The following is a 22624-nucleotide window of genomic DNA, read 5'->3' as shown; positions in this document are numbered from 1 at the left end:
AATAAATGAAGATGTTACTACCATACGCTGTGCCTTCAGAGGCCAAAGAGCTTTCTTTTACTAATATGTGTCCCTTTCTGCAAACATTTCGAACATGTAAATCCTACTTAAAAAAAAAAAATTAAGTAGTTTTGCATTTTAAATGTGGTTCACAAACCAACTTAAGAGTTTACAGCTACATCAAAAAGGCGTTGTTTCTTTTTAGATGAAATCATCACCGGGCAGGGGGTTGAGCTAAAAGACCTCCAAGGTCCCTAGGATTCTGTAACAAAAATTCATCTATGCATTTTTTTTTCTCCTAAGGAGAAAAAGCTTGGAGTGCTGCTTGTGTGATCTCTAAAAAGTAGCACTGGGAGCATGAAAATGCTCTGTTTGGCTTATTTGTCTTTAAATTTAATTACAATCAAGTTTAGGTAATAGCTGGACTATGCGGTTTAATTTCGGATTTGATCGCTTGAAAAACAAATTTGGAGTGCCAACGTGGCATCTGTCTACAAAGCAGCCATGCCTTTTCCTGCAACAAGACAGTTGCCTCCCAGCTGGCACCGGATCCTAGGAAGACAAAAACAGCTTTACGCAATTACAGAGAACTGCTGTGTTCCAACTCTTAGAAACACTCCGACTTGGAATCCCCCACAGTCCTTTTACCATGACTTTCTAAGTAAAAGTTTTGACTTGTTTTTTTTAATTTTTGACATATTTAAAAAGAAAAATACCTGGGTAATAAAATTTGGGAGCTCATTAGTGACCACATCTAAGGCTTTCAAAAGTTCAAGTGTCTCTCCGTCCCTTCAAAGTGGGCTTTGTCGCCTGAGGTTCAAGAAAATGTTCTTCCTATTAGTTCAAGGAAGGTGAACGGCTACTCGGTGGCTGTGTGAGTTTTCTCATGTTCCCCCAGTTCTGCTTTCCGGCTGAAGCTTTTCCCGCAGTGCGAGCTGTTCTTGTGGACCAGTTCGTGCAGCAACAGGTGCGACCGGGACATGAAGGATTTCCCACATCGCAAACACTGGTGAGTGTCTTGCCCACGATGGACCATCTGGTGCATTTTGAGGGAGGTGTACGAGATGAATTTTTTCCCGCAGGCTGTGCAAATGAACAGCTTCTCTCCGCTGTGGGTTTTCTGGTGCTTGAGGCAGTCCGTCTGCCGAATGTAGCATTTCCCGCACTCCGAACACATGAAGCATTTGTCTAGGTCAGCGCCCAGCTTCTCTTTGGGGATCCAGCCGAAATTATTCCCGCAGTGGGAGCAGATGCGGGAGTACTGCCCTGGGCGGATTCTCTTCTTCTCTCCGCAGTGGGAGCAGATGTAGAGTTTCTCGTCCACGTGGGTCCTCTCGTGCGTCAAGAGATCCGAGCTGCTGCCAAAGGTCTGGCTGCAATGCCAACACTTGTAACGTTTCTCCTCCGGGTCAGGGTTCTCGCACGCATCGAGGTGGGAGCTTTGGCTGAGGCCCCCCGCGTCATACTTCCCCTTGGTGTTGAGGAAGGGGGATTCAGGAGCCGCTTGGAAAAACCCTTGTGAGCCCTCCACCTCCTCTGTCCCTGCCTCGCTTTTGTTTCTGTCCTGCTGCTCTGCTCCATGTTGAGTCCCATTGGGAGACAGGAAGTAATTCTCTCTAGCCGTTCCCAGCGATGTCCTCTGTGGCTCAGGCCAACCATCGACTGTAGGGGGAGGCAAGAAAAAAGGAGACTAGCTGGTACTGAGAGAGGATTTTTCGGAGTATAAGGCACACCTATTTCCCCTCAAAAAAGAGGGTGAAAATCTGGGTGCGTCTTATATACCGAATACAGCATTTTTGGCCTCCCAAAACCCCGCCTCCTTTGCAAAAATGGCCGTGCATAGCCTTTAGGAGGCTTCCAGAGTGCTCCTGGGGACTGGGGAACGCCAAAATGAGGAGAAAACGGGCCATTTTTTGCTCGTTTTTGCCCCCCCCCCCCAGCCCCCAGGAGCACTCTACAAGCCTCCTAAAGGCTATGCATGCCCCTTTTTTGACAAAAAAACGGGCTGTTTTTGGGAGGTCAGCAGAGTGCAAAAACTTTTTTTTTTTAATTTGCCTCTTCAAAATCCTGGTGCGTCTTATACTCCGAAACATAATGTATTTTTAAGGTTAAAAAGCCCTGCATTACAAAAAGAGGACAATCCTTCATGATTCATGCTTATTTTTCCAATTGGGGATATTTTTGGGAAATAATATAACAGGTTCTCCTGTGAGGCTTCCTACTTTTTTTGATAATGCCACCACAACAATCCTTTTTTTGTAGGATACCCACTCTTACTTTCTCCATTTAACATTCTCTTTAGGGGGGGTGGCAACACTAGAAAGTTTCAGGGGAGAAGCCATGACATAACCCAACTTAAAGTTGGCCAAAGTTGAGAAACTATGCTCTAGATCAGGGGTGTCAAACGCAAGGCCCCGGAGTCTGGATCCAGCCCATGGAGTACTTAGGTCTGGCCCGTGGGGTCACCCTGGAAACAGCGATGGACCAGCCCGCGGTGCTTCTGCCAGTGAAAATGGGCTCCCGAGCTCCTTTCTCGGCTGCCATGGCCTCCTGCAACCCTCTGCCAGTGAAAATGAAGCTCGGGAGGGTCGCGTGCGAGAACAGGAGCTCGGGAGCCCATTTTCGCTGGCAGAGCGGTCGGGCCACCACGGGCACCCCTGTCAGATGTGACACCAAGCTGGCCATGCCCACCTGGCCACACCTACCCCAATCCCCCAAGGTCAAACACAACCCTGATGCGGCCCTCAATGAAACCAAGTTTGACACCCCTGCCCTAGATCAGTGCCCCCCCAACTTTTGGGGCACCAGGGACCGGTTCCATGGAGAGAGGTTTTTCCACGCACTAGAGGTGAGGTGGTCTCTCATGATACCTTCATCCTGCAGACAGGGCTTCGTGGTGGCAGAGTGGTTAGAGTCCAGTACTGCCAGCTGCTTCTGCTAACTGCCAGCGGTTTAGTAATTCGAGTCTCACCAGGCTTAAGGTTGACTCAGCCTTCCATCCTTCCAAGGTCGGGAAAATGAGGACCCAGATTGTTGGGGGGGGGGGCAATATGCTGACTCTGCAAACCGCTTAGAAAGGGCTGTAAGAGCACTGGTAAGTGGTAAGTACAGTAAGTCTAAGACAAATACCTCCAATAAAGAATTCAACTCAACTCAACTATACTTGGCCAATAAAGACTTCAACTCAACTCAACTCTAGTCTACTCTACTCGCTATTTCTTGTTTATGTTGCCCGGTTACTGGTTTGGGTCCCCTGCACTAGATAATGCTGAAGGTGTCATTGCCAGCAGGCATCAGCTACGGGAGACAAGCAGCTTAAACCAGCCATGCAGAAGAGTCCAAAGAAGCCCCTAATATTGGATCTGTCGGGCACTCAAAGTGACTTACCCAGTGAGCCTTCCTCCCCTCCGGCTTCTTGCTTGGCTTCCTTAAAAAGCCGTGCCTTCACCATCTCCGACAGAGCTTGGTTTCCTTTGGGGGGCTTTTCAGATTCCTCCTCTGTCATCCCCATCATCTGGAGCAGCAAAGGGGAAACAGATGTTGAGACAACGGGACAGGAGGCGGATAAACTCATTCATGGACTTACAACTGCAATGTTATTTCAGCCTACTGTAGTTTAAAGCAGGGCTGCTCAACCGTGTTTTAAGTTGCGTGGACTTCAATTCCCCAAATCTCTAGCCAGCAGGGTATCTGGAGAATACTGGGAATTGTAGTCCACTTCTCATCAGTTGCCAAAGTTGAGAAATACTGGCTAAAAGATTAAAAACAAAACTTAAGGGGGGGGGAGGGGATAGGCAGTTTGCAGCTTCTTTCAGGGAGACAACACAGCAGGAGTTTCAACATGGAGCTGGTTCTTCACAAGTATGAGATCACTTATTTCATTTTATTTTACCCTGGTTTGCACTCTTATTCTGTTGTGGCTCGCCAGCAGAGCTGGCAGCAGATTCAGACAGTGAGGAGGTTGGGGAGGAAGATGGGCCAGTCCTGGAGTCTGGGGAAGGCTCTGATGAGGGCTCTGTGTTGGAGGCAGGGCGGGGGGGGCAGAGCCGTATGCCAGTTGTCAGCTGCCTTCAGAGTCAGACATCAGTGAGGCAGACAAACAGCTGGAGCCTGTTCCCAGTGTGCGCATGCACAGAGTTGCCAGGCGAAAGGAACAGCTAAAGAACAGGGGGCGACTTGGGAGTAAGGCCACAGGTGGACGATGAATGGCCCCTCCCAGAGGATATAAAAGAGGAGCGAAAGGGGAGGGGAGTTTGCAGGAGACAATTAGTTCACTTAATTGATTTGTGACTCTCCCGAGACTCCTTGCCAAGTTTTGCAGATATTGGCCTGTCAGCTCTCCAATCTAGATAAGGTCTGTGACTGTAAATCCTCCCTTGAATGACTTTGCTGGATGTGAATGAGCAGAATTCACAGTAAATTAATACAAGGGTATTTTTGTCGGGACAAAGAGTCTGCGTCATGCTCTTGGGAAGCCTCGGTCAGAACATATTCCATGAATTGGGGCTTAATGCAATGTCTGAATCAAACCTCTAATTCAAAATCAAATCAGACTGATACTATCAACTTTAAAACAATAGGCAGTGGAAATCCCTGGCAGATACACCCAGAAAAAGTCCTGCCCCCAAAATATATTTTTTGTACTGTACTTCCAGGATCAAAGGGTTAAAATTAGACTGCAGGGCATGTCATTCACACAGGAGATTTTGTGCATCGACCCTTCAACCGTCTTTCAAGGTCAGCCTTATCCGGAGCGACTCACCTGCTTGCTCCATCCTTTGACCTGCTGCCTGACGAGGAAGTCTTCTGCCAGCGACACGGCCTGGGCGCAGGTCCTCGGAGCGTTTTCTCTCAGCCAGCTCTGCATATTCGAAGGCAGGATGGCCAAGAACTGCTCCAACGTCACCAAATCCAAGATCTGGTCCTTGGTGTGCTTCTCCGGCTTCAGCCACTCGTGGCAAAGTTCTTGGAGATGCTTGCAGAGTTTGCGAGGCCCTTCGGCCTCTTGGTAACAAAGCTCCCGGAACTGCTGGCGCTGTTTCTCCAGCCTGGCCCCAGGCCCACTCCCGGCCCCCTTCTGCCCCCTCCCGCCGGGTGCGGCTTCCTGAGAGCTCTCATAGTCCTCCTGGGCTTCAACGGCCAGGGGTGGCTGGGCCTGAGTCATCCAAAGTACTCTGGGGCAGTTGCTGGCATCCCTCATCCTCTGAGAGAGCACCTGGGTGGTTTTAGGGTCACCCCAGGCCAGTGAAGGGGAGGAATCAGGAGCCTGCAGCGTCTTCAGGAACTCCTGCAGTTGAGCATCCCAATTTCCAGATGGCCCTTCCTCTGGCTCTTTTTTCACTTGGTAGATAAACTCCTGCTTAATCTTCCCGGTTTCTGGGAAATCTTCTCTTTTCCTTCCTTCTCCAGATTGAAGGCCTGAGGAACACTGCGCTTCCATTTTTATTTCCGGGTCTACATTTTCTTTTAGGAGACCCTTGGTTGCCTCTGTTTTGTGTGTGAGGGCCATTTCCTCCGCAGAAGCTAGCTTTGTTTTATTTTGCCTTTCTCCTTTTCAGCGTCAGTCCTTGAGGACCACTGTAGAAGTCTTTTTAGGTCTGTCCAGTATCAACAGCCTAAAAGAATCATTCAACAAAACTATTTGGAAGGAAAGCAGCCAAGCATTCAAAAATTTCTAACTGCCGTCTTTGAGATAACAGAATTTCCTCTTGCTACCTGCACTGAAAAACAGAAAATGATTGGACTAAAAATATTCCAACATTTGCAAGTAAATACATAAAAATACAAAGAGTATTGATATACCGTAATTATTCAAGAATTGGAAGTAACTCTACTCTCCAAACCTTCTGGGGATTTCTTATGAGGAGTGGTTTGAATCCCTAGCGCCTCATAACAGAGTGAGCGCTCCCGTTACTTGTTCCAGCTTCTGCCAACCTAGCAGTTCTAAAGGATGTAAATAATGCAAGTAGAAAAATAGGTTCCACCACAAAACCGCGGAGGACAAAATCGCGGTCGACGAAAGCGCGCATTTGACGTCATCACAGCACGACGAAAACATCGCGCTGTGATCAAAAAATGTAAAAATAAGGCGAAAACCTTACCCTAACCCCCCCCAAACCTAACCCTAAACCTAACCGTTAACCTAAGCCTAAATCTAACCCTAAACCTAACCGTTAACCTAACGCTAAACCTAACGCTAACCCTTAACCTAACGCTAAACCTAACCCTAACGCTCTAAACCTAACCCTAACCCTTAACCTAACCCTAACCCTAACCCTTACCTTTATGTGAATCGGCTTGCTTTAATTTTATTTTTATTTCAATTTTTAATTTTTTCGGCGCGCTGTGATGACGTCAAATGCGCGCTTTCGTCGATCGCGCTTTTGTGGACCGCGGTTTTGACGGGTCACGGAAAAATAGGGACCACCTTTGGTGGGAAGGTAACAGCGTTCCGTGCGCCTTCGGTATTTAGTCATGCCAGCCACATGACCACAGAGATTTCTTCTGACAGTACTGACTCTTTGGCTTTGAAATGGAGATGAGCACCGCCCCCTAGAGTCGGGAACGACTAGCACATATGTGCAAGGGGAACCTTTACCTATGTACTTGGAATTGGCAGGATTGGGGGCTTGAGAGTGAAAATTGAGTTCAGAGATTTACCTTCATTATATTGTATACAGGTAGTCCTCAACGTACGACTACAATCGAGCCCAGAATTTATGTTGTTAAGTGAGAAATTTGTTAAGTGAGTCTTGCCTGATATTACAACTTTTCTTGCCACATTTGTTAAGTGAATCACTGCAATTGCTAAATTAGTAACGGGGTTGTTAAGCGGATTCGGCTTCATTGACTTTGCTTGTCAGGAGGTCACAAAAAGTGATCGTATGACCCCAGGACACTGCAAACGTCACAAATGTGAATCAGCTGTGATTCATCCAAATGTAAATCATGCGACCATGGGAGTGCTGCAACCGTCATAAATGTGAAAAATGATCGTAAGTCACTTTTTTTTCAGCGCTGTTGTAACTTCGGTCACTAAGCAAACTTCTTGTAAGTCGAGGACTACCTATACTTCAGTGTTTCAGAACCTAGAGCAGGCAGCTGGAGAATTTTAGGAACTTAACATTAACAACTAGGAACGTTGAACTGGAGTGATGCTTGATTGACAGCTGTAATGGAACATTCTATTAGGCCAGGGGTGTCAAACTCCCATCATCACGGTGTCATCACCTGACGTATCATGACTTTTTCCCCTTCGCTAAACTGGGCGTGGTTCACATGTGACGCATCCAGCCTGACACTAGTTTGACACTCCTGTATTAGGCCAATGTTTCTTAGGCATGTTGGCTGCAGAATCCTGGGAATTGTAGTCCACAAGCCTTAAAGTTGAGGTTGAGAAAGACTGTTATCCGATACAGCAAAGATGTGTGCTCTTATGTTCATTACACGAAGAGACCATCAATTTCCTATCTGAAAGGTGTTAAGGAAACTCCTCCCTTTTTCCTTTTCCCAACCAATATTCATTATTTTAGAGTTTGGAGGATGTAATAAAAGAGAATGGGGCATTGGTTCTTACCTGATACCCTTCTCAAGGCAGCAGGAGACAGCGGTCATGCATGGGTTAATTCAGTCAGTAACCAATAGAACTGTGTCTACCAAAGTAATGTCATGGCCTTGGGGGAGTGTCCTCCCGCTTTTGTGACGGAGATAAGTAGACTGCTGTGCGTTAGTCGACTGCTTTCAATCCTCCGAAACTCTAACCTAGGTCCAGAACTCCCTCCGCCACTAGGCCAGGAACCAAAGGTGGGGATGACCGCTGTCTCCACCTGCCTCGAGAAGGGGCGTATCAGGTAAGAACCAACACCCCATTCTCCAACGTTGGTGGAGATAGCGGTCATGCATGGGACCTACCAAAGCTGAGCGTGTCCCCGGGTGGGAATGAGACTAGGCTAGGAGCTTGAAGAGGGAAGAACTTGTTGAAGCACCCTCCGTCCGAATGCCGCATCCGCCAACGTATCTGTCCATCTTATAATGGCGGATAAAGGAATTGGGGGTCGCCCAGGTGGCCAACTTGCAGATCTCTTCCACCGAGGCCTGCCTTGTCCACGCTGCTGATGTAGCCGCACTGTGTGCAGAATGAGCCCTGATGTTGGATGGAGGTGAGAGGTAGCTCACCATGTAAGCCCTAGCTATGGTTGACCGGATCCAGCACCCAACCATAGATGGAGAAGCCTTCAGACCTTCAGTCTACTTATCTCCTTCGTCACAAAAGCGGGAGGACAGTCCCCCAAGGCGATGACATTACTTGGGTAGACTCAGTTCTATTGGTTACTGACTGAGTTAACCCATGCATGACCGCTGTCTCCACCTGCCTCGAGAAGGGGCGTATCAGGTAAAAACCAACGCCCCATTCTCTTTTATTACATCCTCCAAACTCTTAAAATAATGAATATTGGTTGGGAAAAGGGGGGGAAAAGGGGGGGGAGGTTTCCTTAACACCTTTCAGATAGGAAATTAAGATGATCTCTTTGTGTAATGAACATAAGAAAGCACATCTTTGCTGTATCTGATAACAGTGTTTCTCAACCTCAACTTTAAGGCTTGTGAACTACAATTCCCAGGATCCAACAGCCAACATGCCTGAGAAACATTGACCTAATACAAGAGTATCAAACTAGTGGCAGGCTGGATGCGTCACATGTGAACCACACCCAGTTTAGCGAAGGGGGAAAAGTCCGTCAGGTGATGACGGGAGTTTGACACTCCTGGCCTCTTTGATATATATATATTTTAAAATGCTAATTTTCACCCCGTTATGTCCTTGCATAAAAAGGGGGCTTTTTATGGAAGAGAGATCTTGGAAAAACAAAAAAGAAACGTTCTCTTTCCAGATCTCTGAATTATTATTATTATTTTATTCATGTATTTTGGTTTGTCAAGTAAGTAAACAAAAGAAGCATAAGTATGCATATAACATATAAACGTCTGTCTGTCTGTCTATCTATTATAATTTATAATTAATTTATAACATAATTTGTAATAAAAGTTATGCATTAAGGATTTATTTATTTATTTACCATACCCAAAAGAGGAGTTTGTCACACCCGGCAGGTGGAAAACCCCAAACTGGAGATTAAAAATGTTTGCCTGTATCTAATGGGTAGAATCGGTGGGAAAATAATAATTATTGTCTTGCCCAGAACCGGCCTTCCACTTGGACGGTCGGCAAAGAGAGGCCAAACCCTCCGACTCTTATTTTCCTAGCCCAGATCTCTCGCAGACCGACTACAACGGCCGTGACACGTGTAGCCGTTTCCCCACAATCCGCCGCCCCGCTTACTTTTACCTGCTCTTTCTTCTTCGGGAAGCGAGACGCGGGCTCGGCGGCAAACAGGAAGGAGTTTTCGTCGGCCATCTATGAGGCCCCTCTAGGAGTGTCAACTCCGTAACTTTAACTCTTTTATTGCCACGGAGTCGCGCTCGGACTGAAAGCGGGTAGCGGAAGTGCTTCTAAACCACGCTGAGCGGGGACTTCTGGGAGTTGAAGTCCATACAGCTTAAAGTTGCCAACACTGCTTTAAGAGGGATAGTTTTAGTGCCATCATTTGCTCGCCACGATGTAAAAAAAGATGTGGAGATTCTAGAAAGAGTGCAGAGAAGAGCAACAAAGATGATTGGGGGACTGGAGACTAAAACATATAAAGAACAAAGGCTGGAATTGGGTATGAAGTGGATATGGAAGTGAGTTTTGCCCCGTTTTACAACTTTTCTTGCCACATTTGTTAAGCGAATTCACTGCAGTTGTAAAAATCAGTAATACGGTTGTTAAGTGACTCCGGTTTCCCCGTTGGTTTTGCTTGTCAGAAGGTCCCCAAAAAGGGATCACATGACTCCGGGACACCGCAACCGTCATAAGTGTGAGTCAGTTGTCAAGCATCTGAATGTCAATCACGCGACCGTGGGAATGCTGCAACAGTCATAAGTGTGAAAAATGGTCGTAACTTACTTTTTGTTCAGGGCTGCTGTTAACGTTGAAGAGTCCCTAAATGAACTGTCAATGAAATGAAGACAGGTAGTCCTCGACTTACGACCATTCATTTAGTGACCGTGCAAAGGCTCAACAGTACTGAAAAAAGTGGTACGACTTTTCCACAGCTATGATTGTTACAGCATCCTCCTGCTCTCATGATCAAAATTTGGATGCTTAGTAACTGTTCGTATTTATGACGGTTGCAGAGCCCTGGGGTCATTTGATCCCCTTTTGCAACCTTCCGACAAGCAGAGTCCATGGAGAAGCCAGATCCACTTAACGACCATGTTACCAACTGAACAACTGCAAGGATTCACTTAACAACTGTGGCAAGAAAGGTCATGCATGGGGTAAAACTCACCGAACAGCTGTCTTGCTTAGCAACAGAAATTTTGGGATCAATTGTGGTCGCAGATCGAGGGCTACCTGTACTATCTGTACAGGTAGTCCTCAACTTACAACAGTTCACTTAGTGACACTTTAAAGTTAAAATGACACTGAAAAAAGTGAATTATGACCTTTTCTTACACTTACAGCATTAGAAGCATCCTCAGGGTCATGTAAACAAAATTCAGCCGCTTGTCAACTGGTTCATATGTATGTGAATATTTTGTGATATTCTGACAATGGGGAAGACAGATTCACTTAACAACCATGTTGCTAACTTAACAACTGCGGTGATTCACTTAACAGCTGTGGCACAAAAAGTCGTAACATGGGGCAAAAATCCACGGAACAAATGTTTCACTCAGTAACAAGTGTTTTGGGCTGTAGGAAGTTATCACCCAGCCCTCTCCCAGAAAAATGAAATATCCTAGGAAATATTGAAAAGGCAGAATATTTCTCGGGATGTGAAAAGGAAGAAACATGTTTTATAAAGAGAGAATAGCTCCCTGTATCTTCCTGCCCCCACCCACTTTATCAATGAGCCATTAAGAAGGCCAAGCCAGTCCCTTTACATAATAAAGAGTTCTCCCCTTCAGCTTAATAGTAATGGGATTAAGGCATGATAATATTGTCCCTTTGCCCAACTCCCCACATGGCATCTGAGCACTCAACCAAATCTGGATTCAAAACGCAGTCTAGAGAGTTGCCCCTGCATGGCCCCATGGGAGTCTGACAACCAATCAGAATGCAAGCTCAAGATCAAAGGCCAGAGAGGGCATAAAACCAGGGACTCAGCTTCTCTTCAGCCCTTCTCTTTTTCTCCACCAACATTGAAGCATGTGATCACCTTTTCTGTTCAGGACTCAAGCCATGTGGTCCTGTCCACCAATAAACCATCTTTCCAAGCAGCCTTCTGTCTCCAGTGTCTTTTTCCTCACTTGGAGCCGAACCCAGAAGGACATGTCTTCCAACAGGGCTAAATAGTGATCGTAAATCGAGGACTACCTGCATTGCTCTAGCCTTATTACCCTGGTATATGCCCACAACTAAGGAACATTGCTGGGAAGGGTTAATACGATAGAATTGTAAAGCCTAGAGAGGCACAAGCCCTGTGCCCAAAGGAAAGTTCTATTCTGTCTGTACTGGCCTGGGAATGATTGTGTAAGTATTTTGTAAGCAGGGAGAGATTAGTGAATTTGCAAATTTTTTAAGGAGCGCAATGCAAAAAAAAAAAAATGGTCCTTTTAAAAAGCCGCGGGGAGGAAAGGCTACGGCGGTGTGCCAGATAATGTTTTTAAAAGGCTTTTAATTGCGATCTCCTATAAGCAACCCCAGAGAGTGAGAGGAGATGCTTTACTTAGATCTTTTTGCATCCTGAAAGGGCCACGGATTTAATGTTTTCTTTCTAGATCTTTATGGGCGGAGATGAGAGGGAGAATTTTCTGTCTGAACTGCCATTTTTTTTGTTCCCTTTGCATTTCAGCCGCGTTTGACACGTGTGTACGTGTGTTTGTGTGAGTGTGTGTTGGATCCTATTCTTATGTCAGCTAGTGCAATTGTTTGGGTTGTGCGTGTCTTGTTTTAAGCGTTGCACTTTTGTCCCTTGGGGGGGGGTGCACCATTAGCAATCCCAGCATTGTAAAATGTCCTCACAACTGGATAGTCTTGATGTGAGACACGTGTACGCTGCAATGGACGATCGTTGTCACATGCATCAGACGCATATGAATGGGAAGGTACAAAATTAAGACCTGCACAAAATTAAACATGTGAAGCTTCCTGTGGTTTCATGTAATCCGCGCCTATGGGTTGCAATTGAATTGCACTTAGATTTTGCAGGTGGCTGTTTGACTGGGTTTTGTGCTGTCCCTAAACCGTTTTATGTGGTTTGATTGCTTAGTAGGAAGTAGGAATGCTTCCTGAAGATTTAGTGTTACATGTGAATCAGTCCAATAATTCTTACCATCTGCTCCATCTGCTAGGTGACAATATAACTTAGGTCAGGAATGACTATCCTACCACTATTGTAGGAAGTTAGTACCCACCACTCTCCTAGGAAAATATTGTAAGAAATATTAAAAGGGCAGAATATTTCCCCTGAAAAGAGAAGTAGAAACTCAAGAGAGGCAGAAACTCACACATACACCCCTTTGTTAATGGGCCGTTAATGCCTGTGTCAGTCTATTCTACATAACAAAGATCTACCCCATTTCATTGCCCTTCACTGCACCACCCATCAGGTTTCAACCAAACTTAGCACACAGACAACCTACTAAGCTAGCTATGACCTCTGATGGCAACCAATCAGGATACTCTTCCTATGCTCCAGGAAGTTCAAAGCCTAGATAGAGCCGAGGTGGTGCAGTGGTTAAATGCAGCACTGCAGGCTACTTCAGCTGACTGCAGTTCTGCAGTTCGGCTGTTCAAATCTCACCGGCTCAAGGTTGACTCAGCCTTCCATCCTTCCGAGGTGGGTAAAATGAGGACCCGGATTGTTGGGGGCAATATGCTGACTCTGTAAACCGCTTAGAGAGGGCTGAAAGCCCTATGAAGCGGTATATAAGTCTAACTGCTATTGCTATTGCTACTGCTATAGATAGGGCATAAAACCCAGGGACTCTCAGTATCTCTTCCCATTTCACCCAGGAGCTCCAAGCCATGTGATCCTGTCCACCATTAAACCACCTTTCCAAGCAGCCTCCATGTTTCCAGTGTCTTTTCCCCCACTTGGAACTGAACCCAGATGTACATTTCTTCCAACATTATGATTGATGAGAAAGAATAGAATAGAACAGAACAACAGAACAGAACTTTAAATGTACACTAATCAGCATACATTAAAATGAAATTTCATTGCAGTTCAGCTCTCAAAGGATTGTCATTATGCATATATCCGTATACACACACATATATGACACACAGAAACCACAGTCTAGTTCGAATGCATACATATACATGGTGGTGGTGGTGGTGGTGAATCTTGAAAATTTATAAGACGGATGGCATAAGGAACAAGGCTGTCTCAGAATCTAGTAGTCCTGCTATAAATATTTTGAAACCTTCTGTTGTTCCCCAGAAGGGAGCAACAGAAAGAGACCATGAAGTGGGTGTGTAGGATCTCTTAACAATGCTTTAAGCGCCATACTTGGGTAATTCATAAAAATTGAAGAGTAAAATGAGCTTGTGTCTGCTGGGATTATTGTTGTATGAATGAGAAGTTTGGTTCCTTGTTGTGGCCCAGCAGGAGCCGTTGGAGCTGCCACCAGACTCCGACAGCGAGGGGCCCTATGAGTCAGCTCTGGAGGATGTGGAGGATCCTGGACAGGGTTCCGATTCCGAGCAGGGCGCAGAGAGACTGGTTGGCACCAGGAGGCACCTGAGCCTTGGACCAGTGGGGAGGAGACAAGAGAGAGTGAGCTGAAAGCCAGTAGTGAGTTGTTCCTGGATGCACAGCACCAAAGAGCTAATAGGCATCAGGAATAGTTGCACAGTTACAGGAGATAATTGCACTCAGCTGGTGGTTATTAGGCTCCTCTCCAGACTATAAAAAGACTACTTGTGCATACATCCCTCTTGCAGAAGTCAACGCAGGAATGAATGTCAGAGAACATTGTTATGAGCTTGGCAGGCTGGATTGCTGCCAAGCCTTATCTGTGTTTATTGCTGCCCAAGCTTGTCTGTGCCAGTTTGCTGCCAAGGATCTGTCTGTCTGTTAATTAAATGCAGTAACTTATCTTTGGCTCGGAGTGTTCTTTGGTGTGGAACGAGGGTGATCAGAACAGTTCCTTATAATAAACTCAATACTCCCCACCTCCTTTTTGGCTTACTACCATAGTAAACAATGCCTTTGTAAAAAGGTTCACAGAAAAACAGAGCTTTGGTTCCAATGTCTTTTCTCTCTTATTTTCTCTCTTAGTACTTTTCCTTCTCCGTGGAAAGCACTTGTGGAAGATGCTGATTCTTTGATCGGTGAATAAGTTTCATTGAATGCGTCAAATCTGTTGCTTAATGCCGCAGTAGCCTTTGAGGAATGCTGCTAATAAAGGCAACAATAGAACAGGTCAGCCCTTGAAGGAGAAAATGTCTACTGCGCAAGAGGCAGAGGTGTCCCAGTCTCTGCTACATCACAATATGGATCCTGAAATAAAAATGGAAGGACGGGACTCCATTGACCCCAAGCCAGGAGAAGGAAGAACACATTTTCTAAACATTGGAAAAAGCAAGGTAGAGCCAGGGCGTAATGTGAAAGCAGAGCTAGAGGAAAATCCATCAAAGAATTGGGATGCCCAGTTGCAGGAGTTTCTGAAGACACTGGAGGATCCTCAGGGAAGAAGTGAAGTTCCACAGTGCCTTGAGCCAAAGCTCTGGAGTGGTCCAAAATTACCTGGGATGTCCTCCCAAGGAGGGATGGATGCCAGCAAATGGTTAAAAGAAATGTGTATTTCCCAAATTGAGGCTCATTGCCTTGGGACAACTCAAGAGGATTGGGACACCCTTCTGGATGTTGGCCATGGTGGGAAGGAGAAGATTGGAGAACTGGCTGAAGGAGCCATCAGGGCAGAGGCAAGATGCCGTCGTTTTCGGGCCCTGGGCTACAAAGAGGCCAAGGGACCTCAAGATTTTTGCCAGCAGCTTCAAGAACTTTGTCGTGAGTGGTTGAAACCAGAGAAACACACCAAGGAGCAGATCTTGGACTTGGTCATCTTGGAGCAGTTTCTGTCTGCCTTGCCTTTGGATATACAAAACTGGCTCAGGAGAAATGGCCCAGAAACTTGTGTCCATGCAGTGTCCTTAGCAGAGGAGTTCCTCTTGAAGAGAGCAGAGACCCAGACATGGGAAGAGCAGGTGAGTGTATTTCCAGCTTGGAAAGTTGATATTTTGATGCTGATAACCACACAATAGGAATACTGTCAAGCCAGCCTCCCTCAGCAACTAAGAAAGAAACCACTTAACTCCATTTTGCAGAATTAAGAGTACGTTTGCTGGTTATGAAAAGATAGCAGCTAAGCAAAGGAAGGTCTGAGGCAAAATGCAGCACTGCAGGCTACTTCAGCTGACTGCAGTTCTGCAGTTCGGCTGTTCAAATCTCACCGGCTCAAGGTTGACTCAGCCTTCCATCCTTCCGAGGTGGGTAAAATGAGGACCCGGATTGTTGGGGGCAATATGCTGACTCTGTAAACCGCTTAGAGAGGGCTGAAAGCCCTATGAAGCGGTATATAAGTCTAACTGCTATTGCTACTGCTACTGCTATAGATAGGGCATAAAACCCAGGGACTCTCAGTATCTCTTCCCATTTCACCCAGGAGCTCCAAGCCATGTGATCCTGTCCACCATTAAACCACCTTTCCAAGCAGCCTCCATGTTTCCAGTGTCTTTTCCCCCACTTGGAACTGAACCCAGATGTACATTTCTTCCAACATTATGATTGATGAGAAAGAATAGAATAGAACAGAACAACAGAACAGAACTTTAAATGTACACTAATCAGCATACATTAAAATGAAATTTCATTGCAGTTCAGCTCTCAAAGGATTGTCATTATGCATATATCCGTATACACACACATATATGACACAGAGAAATCACAGTCTAGTTCGAATGCATACATATACATGGTGGTGGTGGTGGTGAATCTTAAAAATTTATAAGACGGATGGCATAAGGAACAAGGCTGTCTCAGAATCTAGTAGTCCTGCTATAAATATTTTGAAACCTTCTGTTGTTCCCCAGAAGGGAGCAACAGAAAGAGACCATGAAGTGGGTGTGTAGGATCTCTTAACAATGCTTTAAGCGCCATACTTGGGTAATTCATAAAAATTGAAGAGTAAAATGAGCTTGTGTCTGCTGGGATTATTGTTGTATGAATGAGAAGTTTGGTTCCTTGTTGTGGCCCAGCAGGAGCCGTTGGAGCTGCCACCAGACTCCGACAGCGAGGGGCCCTATGAGTCGGCTCTGGAGGATGTGGAGGACCCTGGACAGGGTTCCGACTCCGAGCAGGACGCAGAGAGACTGGTTGGCACCAGGAGGCACCTGAGCCTTGGACCATATCAATATGTGACCCAAGTAACCCCATCCCATAGTCCAATCTGTAAATCCCTCAGGCGTCATGTGAGTTCCATCTTCAAAAAGCATCATCAGGTTGGTATTCAGGACAGTTGGCCTTGGCGGGCCCAATGCAGTAGAAAGTGAGACCAACTCTCTTTTCACACCTCGGTACACCCACGTTACACCTATCCTCCGCGAGCTGCACTGGTTACCGATCAGTCTCCGGATACGCTTCAAGGTGCTAGTCGTAACTTATAAAGCCCTTCATGGTATTGGATCTGGGTACTTGAGAGACCGCCTGCTGCCAATTACCTCCCACAGACCCATTAGATCTCACAGGGTTGGCCTCCTCCGGGTGCCATCTACCAGCCAATGCCACCTGGCTATTACCCGGGGGAGGGCCTTCTCTGTGGCAGCTCCGGCCCTCTGGAATGAACTCCCTGCAGGGATTCGGACCCTCACCTCTCTCCAGGCCTTCCGAAAAGCCGTCAAAACCTGGCTTTGCCGGCAGGCCTGGGGGTGATGAGTTCCCTCCCCTCTCGACATGTATGGTTGTGCGACTGTTGTCTACTTTTATTATTTGTATTTTGTCTTTTATGTTCCCCTTTTTTTCCTCCTTGAATTGTTCACCACCCTGAGTCCTCCCGGAGAAGGGCAACATACAAATTTAAATTTTTTTTTAAAAAAATCTCTCCTGTACTTAGAACTTCCCTTCCCAAATACCATGCCTCCCCCTCCCCCTCCCTGTTTCAATGGCAGCCGAAAGCAAGTAGCGAAACAGAGGCTGACAGATACGGTGGCTCAGTGGCTAAGATGCTGAGCTTGTCAATCAGAAAGGTCAGCAGTTTGGCAGTTCAAATCCCTGTTAGACTTATGCCCAGGGCATAAGAAACTTGTTTGCACTCAGAAATCCGGATCTGGAGTGCAAAATTCCCGGCGCCCATGGGCACTTTCCTGTATAGCTGCCTTGGCCCACCGCCAGCGATCTGCGAGCGATATGAGCTGGGGTCTTAGCCTGTTGCATCAACAATGTCAGGAGCAGAGGATCAGATGGAGCAAGCCAGGCCTGGAACACAGTAGAACCTCACCTGGGGGGATGGTGGAAATTGTTAAAAATGTTGAGACAAGAAAACAAAGAATATGGCAGAGATAACAAAGAAAAAGATGAAAAGGGGGTTTCAGTCATGCTTGTTGTAAAGAGTCTTCAGGGCTCTTCGAACACCAGTAGGACCGAAGCCATTCAAAACTCAAAGGCAACTTAATTTTTTTTAAAAAATGAAGTCTAAGCATCAGGCTAAACCACAGTCAAACCTCAGAGGCACAATGGTTACTGGACAAACCATTTATCTGGGGTTTGCCTAATGTACGGCACCATACTTTAGGGATGCCATGGCTCAGCGGCTAAGACGCTGAACTTGTCAATCAGAAGGATTGGCAGTTTGAATCCCTAGCGCCGTGTAACAAAGTGAGCTCCTGTTACTTGTCCCGGCTTCTGCCAACCTAGCAATTCGAAAGCATGGAAAAAAATGCAAGTAGAAAAATAGGGATCTCCTTTGGTGGGAAGGTAACAGCGTTCCATGTGCCTTTGGTGTTTAGTCATGCCGGCCACATAACCATGGAGACGTCTTTGGACAGCGCTGGCTCTTCGGCTTTGAAATGGAGATGAACACCGTCTCCTAGAGTCAGGAATGACTAACACATATGTGTGAGGGGAACCTTCACCTTTATCTAATTAATAAATAATGGTTTACTGATTAAATCACAAGGCTAGAAACCAGGAGTTCTAGTTCCACCTTAGCTAGGAAACCCAGCTGAGTGATTTTGAGCCAGTCACTCTCTCTTAGCCCCACCCACCTCACAGGGTTGTTGTTGGGGAGGCAACAGGAAAAGTAAAAAAGTAATAATGGTGGGATACAAATAAATAAACAAACAACTCCTTAGTTGCACATTTTAATTTCAACATGAATTCACTCAGAACTCTGAATTCCCCACTTTTCCAGGTGATTGAGATATCAGAAGAAGATGACATCGAAAAAGCCCCCAAGTCAAGCCAGTTACCATCAGAACCACCAAAGGATGAAGATTTTGGACTGGTTAAACCAAAACGTGACGGCATGAAAAACCATAGTAAGTTCCTGAGAATTGGGGCGCACATAAATTGAATAATAAATAAATAACTCTTCCTGGGAGATATATAATTGAGGCTCTTTCCTGAATTGCAAGAAAGGCAGAAAAAAGAGCCAATACTTGCTACGTATGCAATACATTTATAAATTTATTTGCTAAACTTGTCTGCCTTCAAATCTAAGCTGACTCGTGGCAACAATTCAAACATCTTTGGTGTAACATAATAAGCCATCTAAGGGACACATGGCTCAATCAGAAAGATCAGCAGTTTGGCAGTTCGAATCCCTAGTGCCACGTAACAGAGTGAGCTCCTGTCATTGTCCCAGCTTCTGCCAACCTAGCAATTCTAAAGCATGTAAAAAATGCAAGCACAAAAATAGGGATCTCCTTTGGTGAGAATGTAACAGCATTCTGTGTGCCTTCAGCGTTTAGTCATGCTAGCCACATGACTACGGAGACGTCTTTGGACAGTGCTGGCTCTTCGGCTTTGAAACGGAAATGAACATCGCCCCCTAGAGTCGGGAATGACTAGCACATATGTGTGAGGGGAACCTTTACCTTTAATAAACCATCAAAGATCCCAATAAACAGTTTAATTCTAAAATATTCCTAAGCTCAGTACATATCCACATAAATACCAATACAATAATTAAATTACTACCAATAATATATTGTTCATTCTGTTTGTCTTCTGGATTTTCATTCATGGACAATAGGGAGATGCCTCCATTATAAGTCAGCTTGAAAGTGAGCAATAGAAATGCAGTTATTTTCATCCCAAAGGGCTGGGGTCTCCAACCTTGGCAACTTTACGACATGTGGAGCTCAAGTCCCAGAATTCCTCAGCCAGCAATGCTCCTGAGGAATTCTGGGAGTTGAAGTCCACAAGTCTGAAAGTTGCCAAGGTTAGAGACTCTTGCCATAGTGGACACTTAAACCTTCCATCCCAGTACTTCAATCCAGTTATCAACCCCTCAAGCCTTTTCTGCACAACCATGAATGTTTTTCGCAACTGACTAAAGTCTATAGTGTCCGCTCTTCCTACCATAATTGGGGTCGAAAGGTTGCATCCTATGATGGCACCCCAGAATAGCAGGAAAAATACAGCCTGTCTATCAGAGAGATGGGTGGTTAAGATGATAGGTTAGGTTACCTGTTTTGTGAAGATACTAAATTATAAAAGGAGACATGCTACCGTATTTTCTGGAGTATAAGACGCACCTTTTTCCCTCAAAAAAGAGGGTGAAAATCTGGGTGCGTCTTATACACTGAATACAGCATTTTTGGCCTCCCGAAACCCCGCCCCCTTTGCAAAAATGGCCGTGCATAGCCTTTAAGATGCCTCCAGAGTGCTCCTGGGGGCTGGGGAGGGCAAAAATGAGCGAAGAACGGGCCATTTTTTGCTTGTTTCCTCCACCCCAGCCCCCAGTAGAACTCTACAAGCCTCCTAAAGACTATGCATGCCTTTTTTTTGATAAAAAACAGGCCTGTTTTCACAAAAAACGGGCCGTTTTTGTGACGTCAGCAGAGTGCAAAAACTTTTTAAAAAAAATTTGCCTCTTCAAAATCTTGGTGCATCTTATACTCCGAAAAATATGGTATTTAAACGGTGGTTGAACAAGGCAGCAGGTTAACACCGTACTTTTTGGTTACTGTCCACTTTCCTTCCTTCCTTTTAGGAGGCATTGGGTGGCTGAATGAAGGTGGTGAACCAAAGCTGAAGAATTCTGAGAAAAGGAAGCCTCTGAGGAAGTTCTTGAAAGCTGCCATCAAAACTGATTTGCTGGCCTTCAAAGAGACCGATGGAAACCGCGATACGGCAACGAAGCAGAATGGAAGTGATGTTGAGAAGGGAGTGGGTCCGTCAGTTCCGCCCCAAAGTGTTGGCCCAGGGCTCAGTGACCCTGCTGTCCAAGAGGAGGAGGAGATGAATGATAACGGGAGTGAGGAAAGCATGAATCAAAGCTTGAAGGTTGTGAGAACTGAAAGCCCCGATGCTGAAGAGAAGCCGTTCCGATGTTGGCATTGTGGCCAGATCTTCAGAAACAGTTCACATCTGGTGAGCCACGAGAGAACTCACGTTGGCGAGAAACTGTACAAATGTTCCCACTGTGGAGAAAGTGAGAGGACCCATACGGGCCAGAGGCCCCACAAATGTCCTCATTGTGGGTGTATTTTTGGCTATCACGGTCACAAGAGGATCTTTGTGGAGGAGAGACCCCATGTGTGTTCTGACTGTGGGAAAAGTTGTAGCCAGAAATCCGATCTTTTAAAACACCAGAGAACCCATACAGAAAGCAAGAAATCTTACAAATGTTCTGCCTGTGGCAAAACCTTCAAAAATGGGTCAAGTCTCAAAGCGCACCAGAGAACCCACACGGGTGAGAAACCATATACGTGTTTGTACTGTGGGAAGTGTTTTGTCTGGAGTTCGCAATGCCGGCAGCACGAGAGAATTCACACAACTGAATGCTCCCACTGCGGAAAAGGTTTTGGTCAGAAATCGGAGCTGGTGGAACACGAGAAGACTCATCTCGTGGAAGATTTGTTGGTCTGTTTCGCCTGCGGGAAAATCTTTGAACTCAGCTCTGAGCTCACGGCACACATGCGGACTCACAAACGGAAGCAGTTCGAGTGTTCGGCCTGTGGGAAAACCTTCATGAACAGTTTGCAACTCACTGCGCATCAGAAGGTCCACACAGGAGAGAAGCCACATAAATGTTCCCATTGCGGGAAAAGCTTTAGCCAGAGACAGAGTCTGATAGCTCACGAGAGAATCCACACCGGAGAACAGCCACAAATGCGCTTAGTGTGTGGGAAAAACGTCCGGAACTCCCCGAATCTCAAATCCCACGAGAGGACTCACATGGGAGAGAAGCCGTACCGTTGCTCCCATTGCGATAAAAGTTTCCGGTGGAGTTCACACCTCTTGTTGCATAAGAGGATTCACACAGGAGAAAAATCCTACTCGTGTTCTGATTGTGGGAGAACGTTTGACAGGAGGTGCAACCTTCTGAGGCATGTGAAAAACCACACAGGGCAGAGGTCCCATGTGTGCTCGGACTGTGGGAAAAGTTTCATCTCCAGCTCAGTCCTTTCGCGACATCAGAAAGTCCACGTGGGAGAAGATGTTGCAAGGTGCTTAGAATGCGGGAAAGGTTTCAGACAGTGCAGGGACCAGGCAGAAAAGGTGTCGAAATGTCCTGAGTGCATCCGGAGACTATCCCTGAGTTTGGATCTTAGACGTGCACAAATGCGGTTGAAAGAAAAGACATTTCAATGCTCGCTCTGCAGAAAAACTTTCAACAACAGCTCTCACCTTATGGTTCATCAGAGCGTCCATACCAGGGTTCGACCAAGGCAGTGCCTGGAGTGTGGGCGAGACATCATCAGGAGGCCTAACCTTATTGCCCCTTTGAAAAACCTCTCGGGGCAAAACGCAGAGAAATGCACAGAATGTGAAAATAAAACAGTTGAACTAGATCTTGGAGGCAAATGTTGACCTCAACCTTCACCCACCCATCTCCTGAACGTTAAGACTTTCTGCCCCTTAAAAAGAGAAAATATTCCTGTGTCAGAAGATTTATGGGGGCTGTTTGTACATCAGTCGGAAAAAAGTCCCGATGGTGACTGTTTGATGCTACAGCCTACCTGAAGATGATCAGAAATTTGTACCCTACCAAGCTCACATGACCATACTTTGGGGTTTAGGCAACAAGGACAGATATACAGCGATTTGCTGTGTCCCGTGGTCATGTGACTGTGTTTAATGATGGTTTTGCTGAAAACTGGGACTTCTGGTTTTCACCAAAACTGTGTTTATAATTATATTCACATTTATGACTGGTGTGTCTGCTTTAACAACCAGCATTCACATCATCATAGTGATTCACACACACACACACACACACACACAAATATTATTACCATATTTTTTGGAGTTATAAGACTCACCGGAGTATAAGATGCACCAAGATTTTGAAGAGCTAATTTTTTTTTAAGTTTTTGCACTCTGCAGGCCTCCCAAACCCTCTG

At 45.9% G+C, this 22624-nt stretch overlaps 2 protein-coding genes across 3 annotated transcripts; one reads left to right on the top strand and one right to left on the bottom strand.

Annotated features, from left to right (window-relative positions):
* Positions 1-300: 300 nt before the first annotated feature.
* Positions 301-9425, bottom strand: LOC116503607 (zinc finger protein 397-like). 2 transcript variants are annotated; one of them, XM_032210135.1, is made up of 4 exons: positions 9347-9425; positions 4763-5715; positions 3388-3514; positions 301-1662 (listed from the first exon to the last, which is right to left on the bottom strand). In XM_032210135.1, exons 2-4 carry the CDS (start codon positions 5507-5509, stop codon positions 860-862), a joined length of 1677 nt encoding a protein of 558 aa, XP_032066026.1. In that variant the 5' UTR covers positions 5510-5715; positions 9347-9425; the 3' UTR covers positions 301-859. The 2 variants fall into 2 exon arrangements, with proteins under 2 accessions (XP_032066026.1, XP_032066027.1); XM_032210136.1 differs by having other exon boundaries at positions 4763-5720; positions 9347-9422.
* Positions 9426-11531: 2106 nt separating this feature from the next.
* On the top strand, positions 11532-22526 carry LOC116502728 (zinc finger and SCAN domain-containing protein 2-like). Its single transcript, XM_032208629.1, has 4 exons — positions 11532-11578; positions 14334-15262; positions 18463-18589; positions 20269-22526. Exons 2-4 carry the CDS (start codon positions 14498-14500, stop codon positions 22089-22091), a joined length of 2715 nt encoding a protein of 904 aa, XP_032064520.1. The 5' UTR covers positions 11532-11578; positions 14334-14497; the 3' UTR covers positions 22092-22526.
* Positions 22527-22624: the final 98 nt, after the last annotated feature.

The sequence above is a fragment of the Thamnophis elegans genome, chromosome 2 (genome assembly GCF_009769535.1).
Source record: "Thamnophis elegans isolate rThaEle1 chromosome 2, rThaEle1.pri, whole genome shotgun sequence".
NCBI classification, from domain to species: Eukaryota; Metazoa; Chordata; class Lepidosauria; order Squamata; family Colubridae; genus Thamnophis; species Thamnophis elegans.
This window is presented reverse-complemented; position numbering and strand designations above follow the sequence as displayed.

What these genes read in the sequence shown, in the direction of transcription:
- LOC116502728 (XM_032208629.1), top strand. Translation starts at nt 14,498, where the DNA reads ATGTCTACTGCGCAAGAGGCAGAGGTGTCCCAGTCTCTGCTACATCAC. An exon ending in CCCAGACATGGGAAGAGCAG is followed by an intron (nt 15,263 to 18,462) that starts GTGAGTGTATTT and finishes CCACTTTTCCAG; the next exon opens with GTGATTGAGATATCAGAAGA. An exon ending in TGACGGCATGAAAAACCATA is followed by an intron (nt 18,590 to 20,268) that starts GTAAGTTCCTGA and finishes CCTTCCTTTTAG; the next exon opens with GAGGCATTGGGTGGCTGAAT.
- LOC116503607 (XM_032210135.1), bottom strand. Translation starts at nt 5,509, where the DNA reads ATGGCCCTCACACACAAAACAGAGGCAACCAAGGGTCTCCTAAAAGAA. An exon ending in TCAAAGGATGGAGCAAGCAG is followed by an intron (nt 3,515 to 4,762) that starts GTGAGTCGCTCC and finishes TTGCTGCTCCAG; the next exon opens with ATGATGGGGATGACAGAGGA. An exon ending in AGGGGAGGAAGGCTCACTGG is followed by an intron (nt 1,663 to 3,387) that starts GTAAGTCACTTT and finishes CTCCCCCTACAG; the next exon opens with TCGATGGTTGGCCTGAGCCA.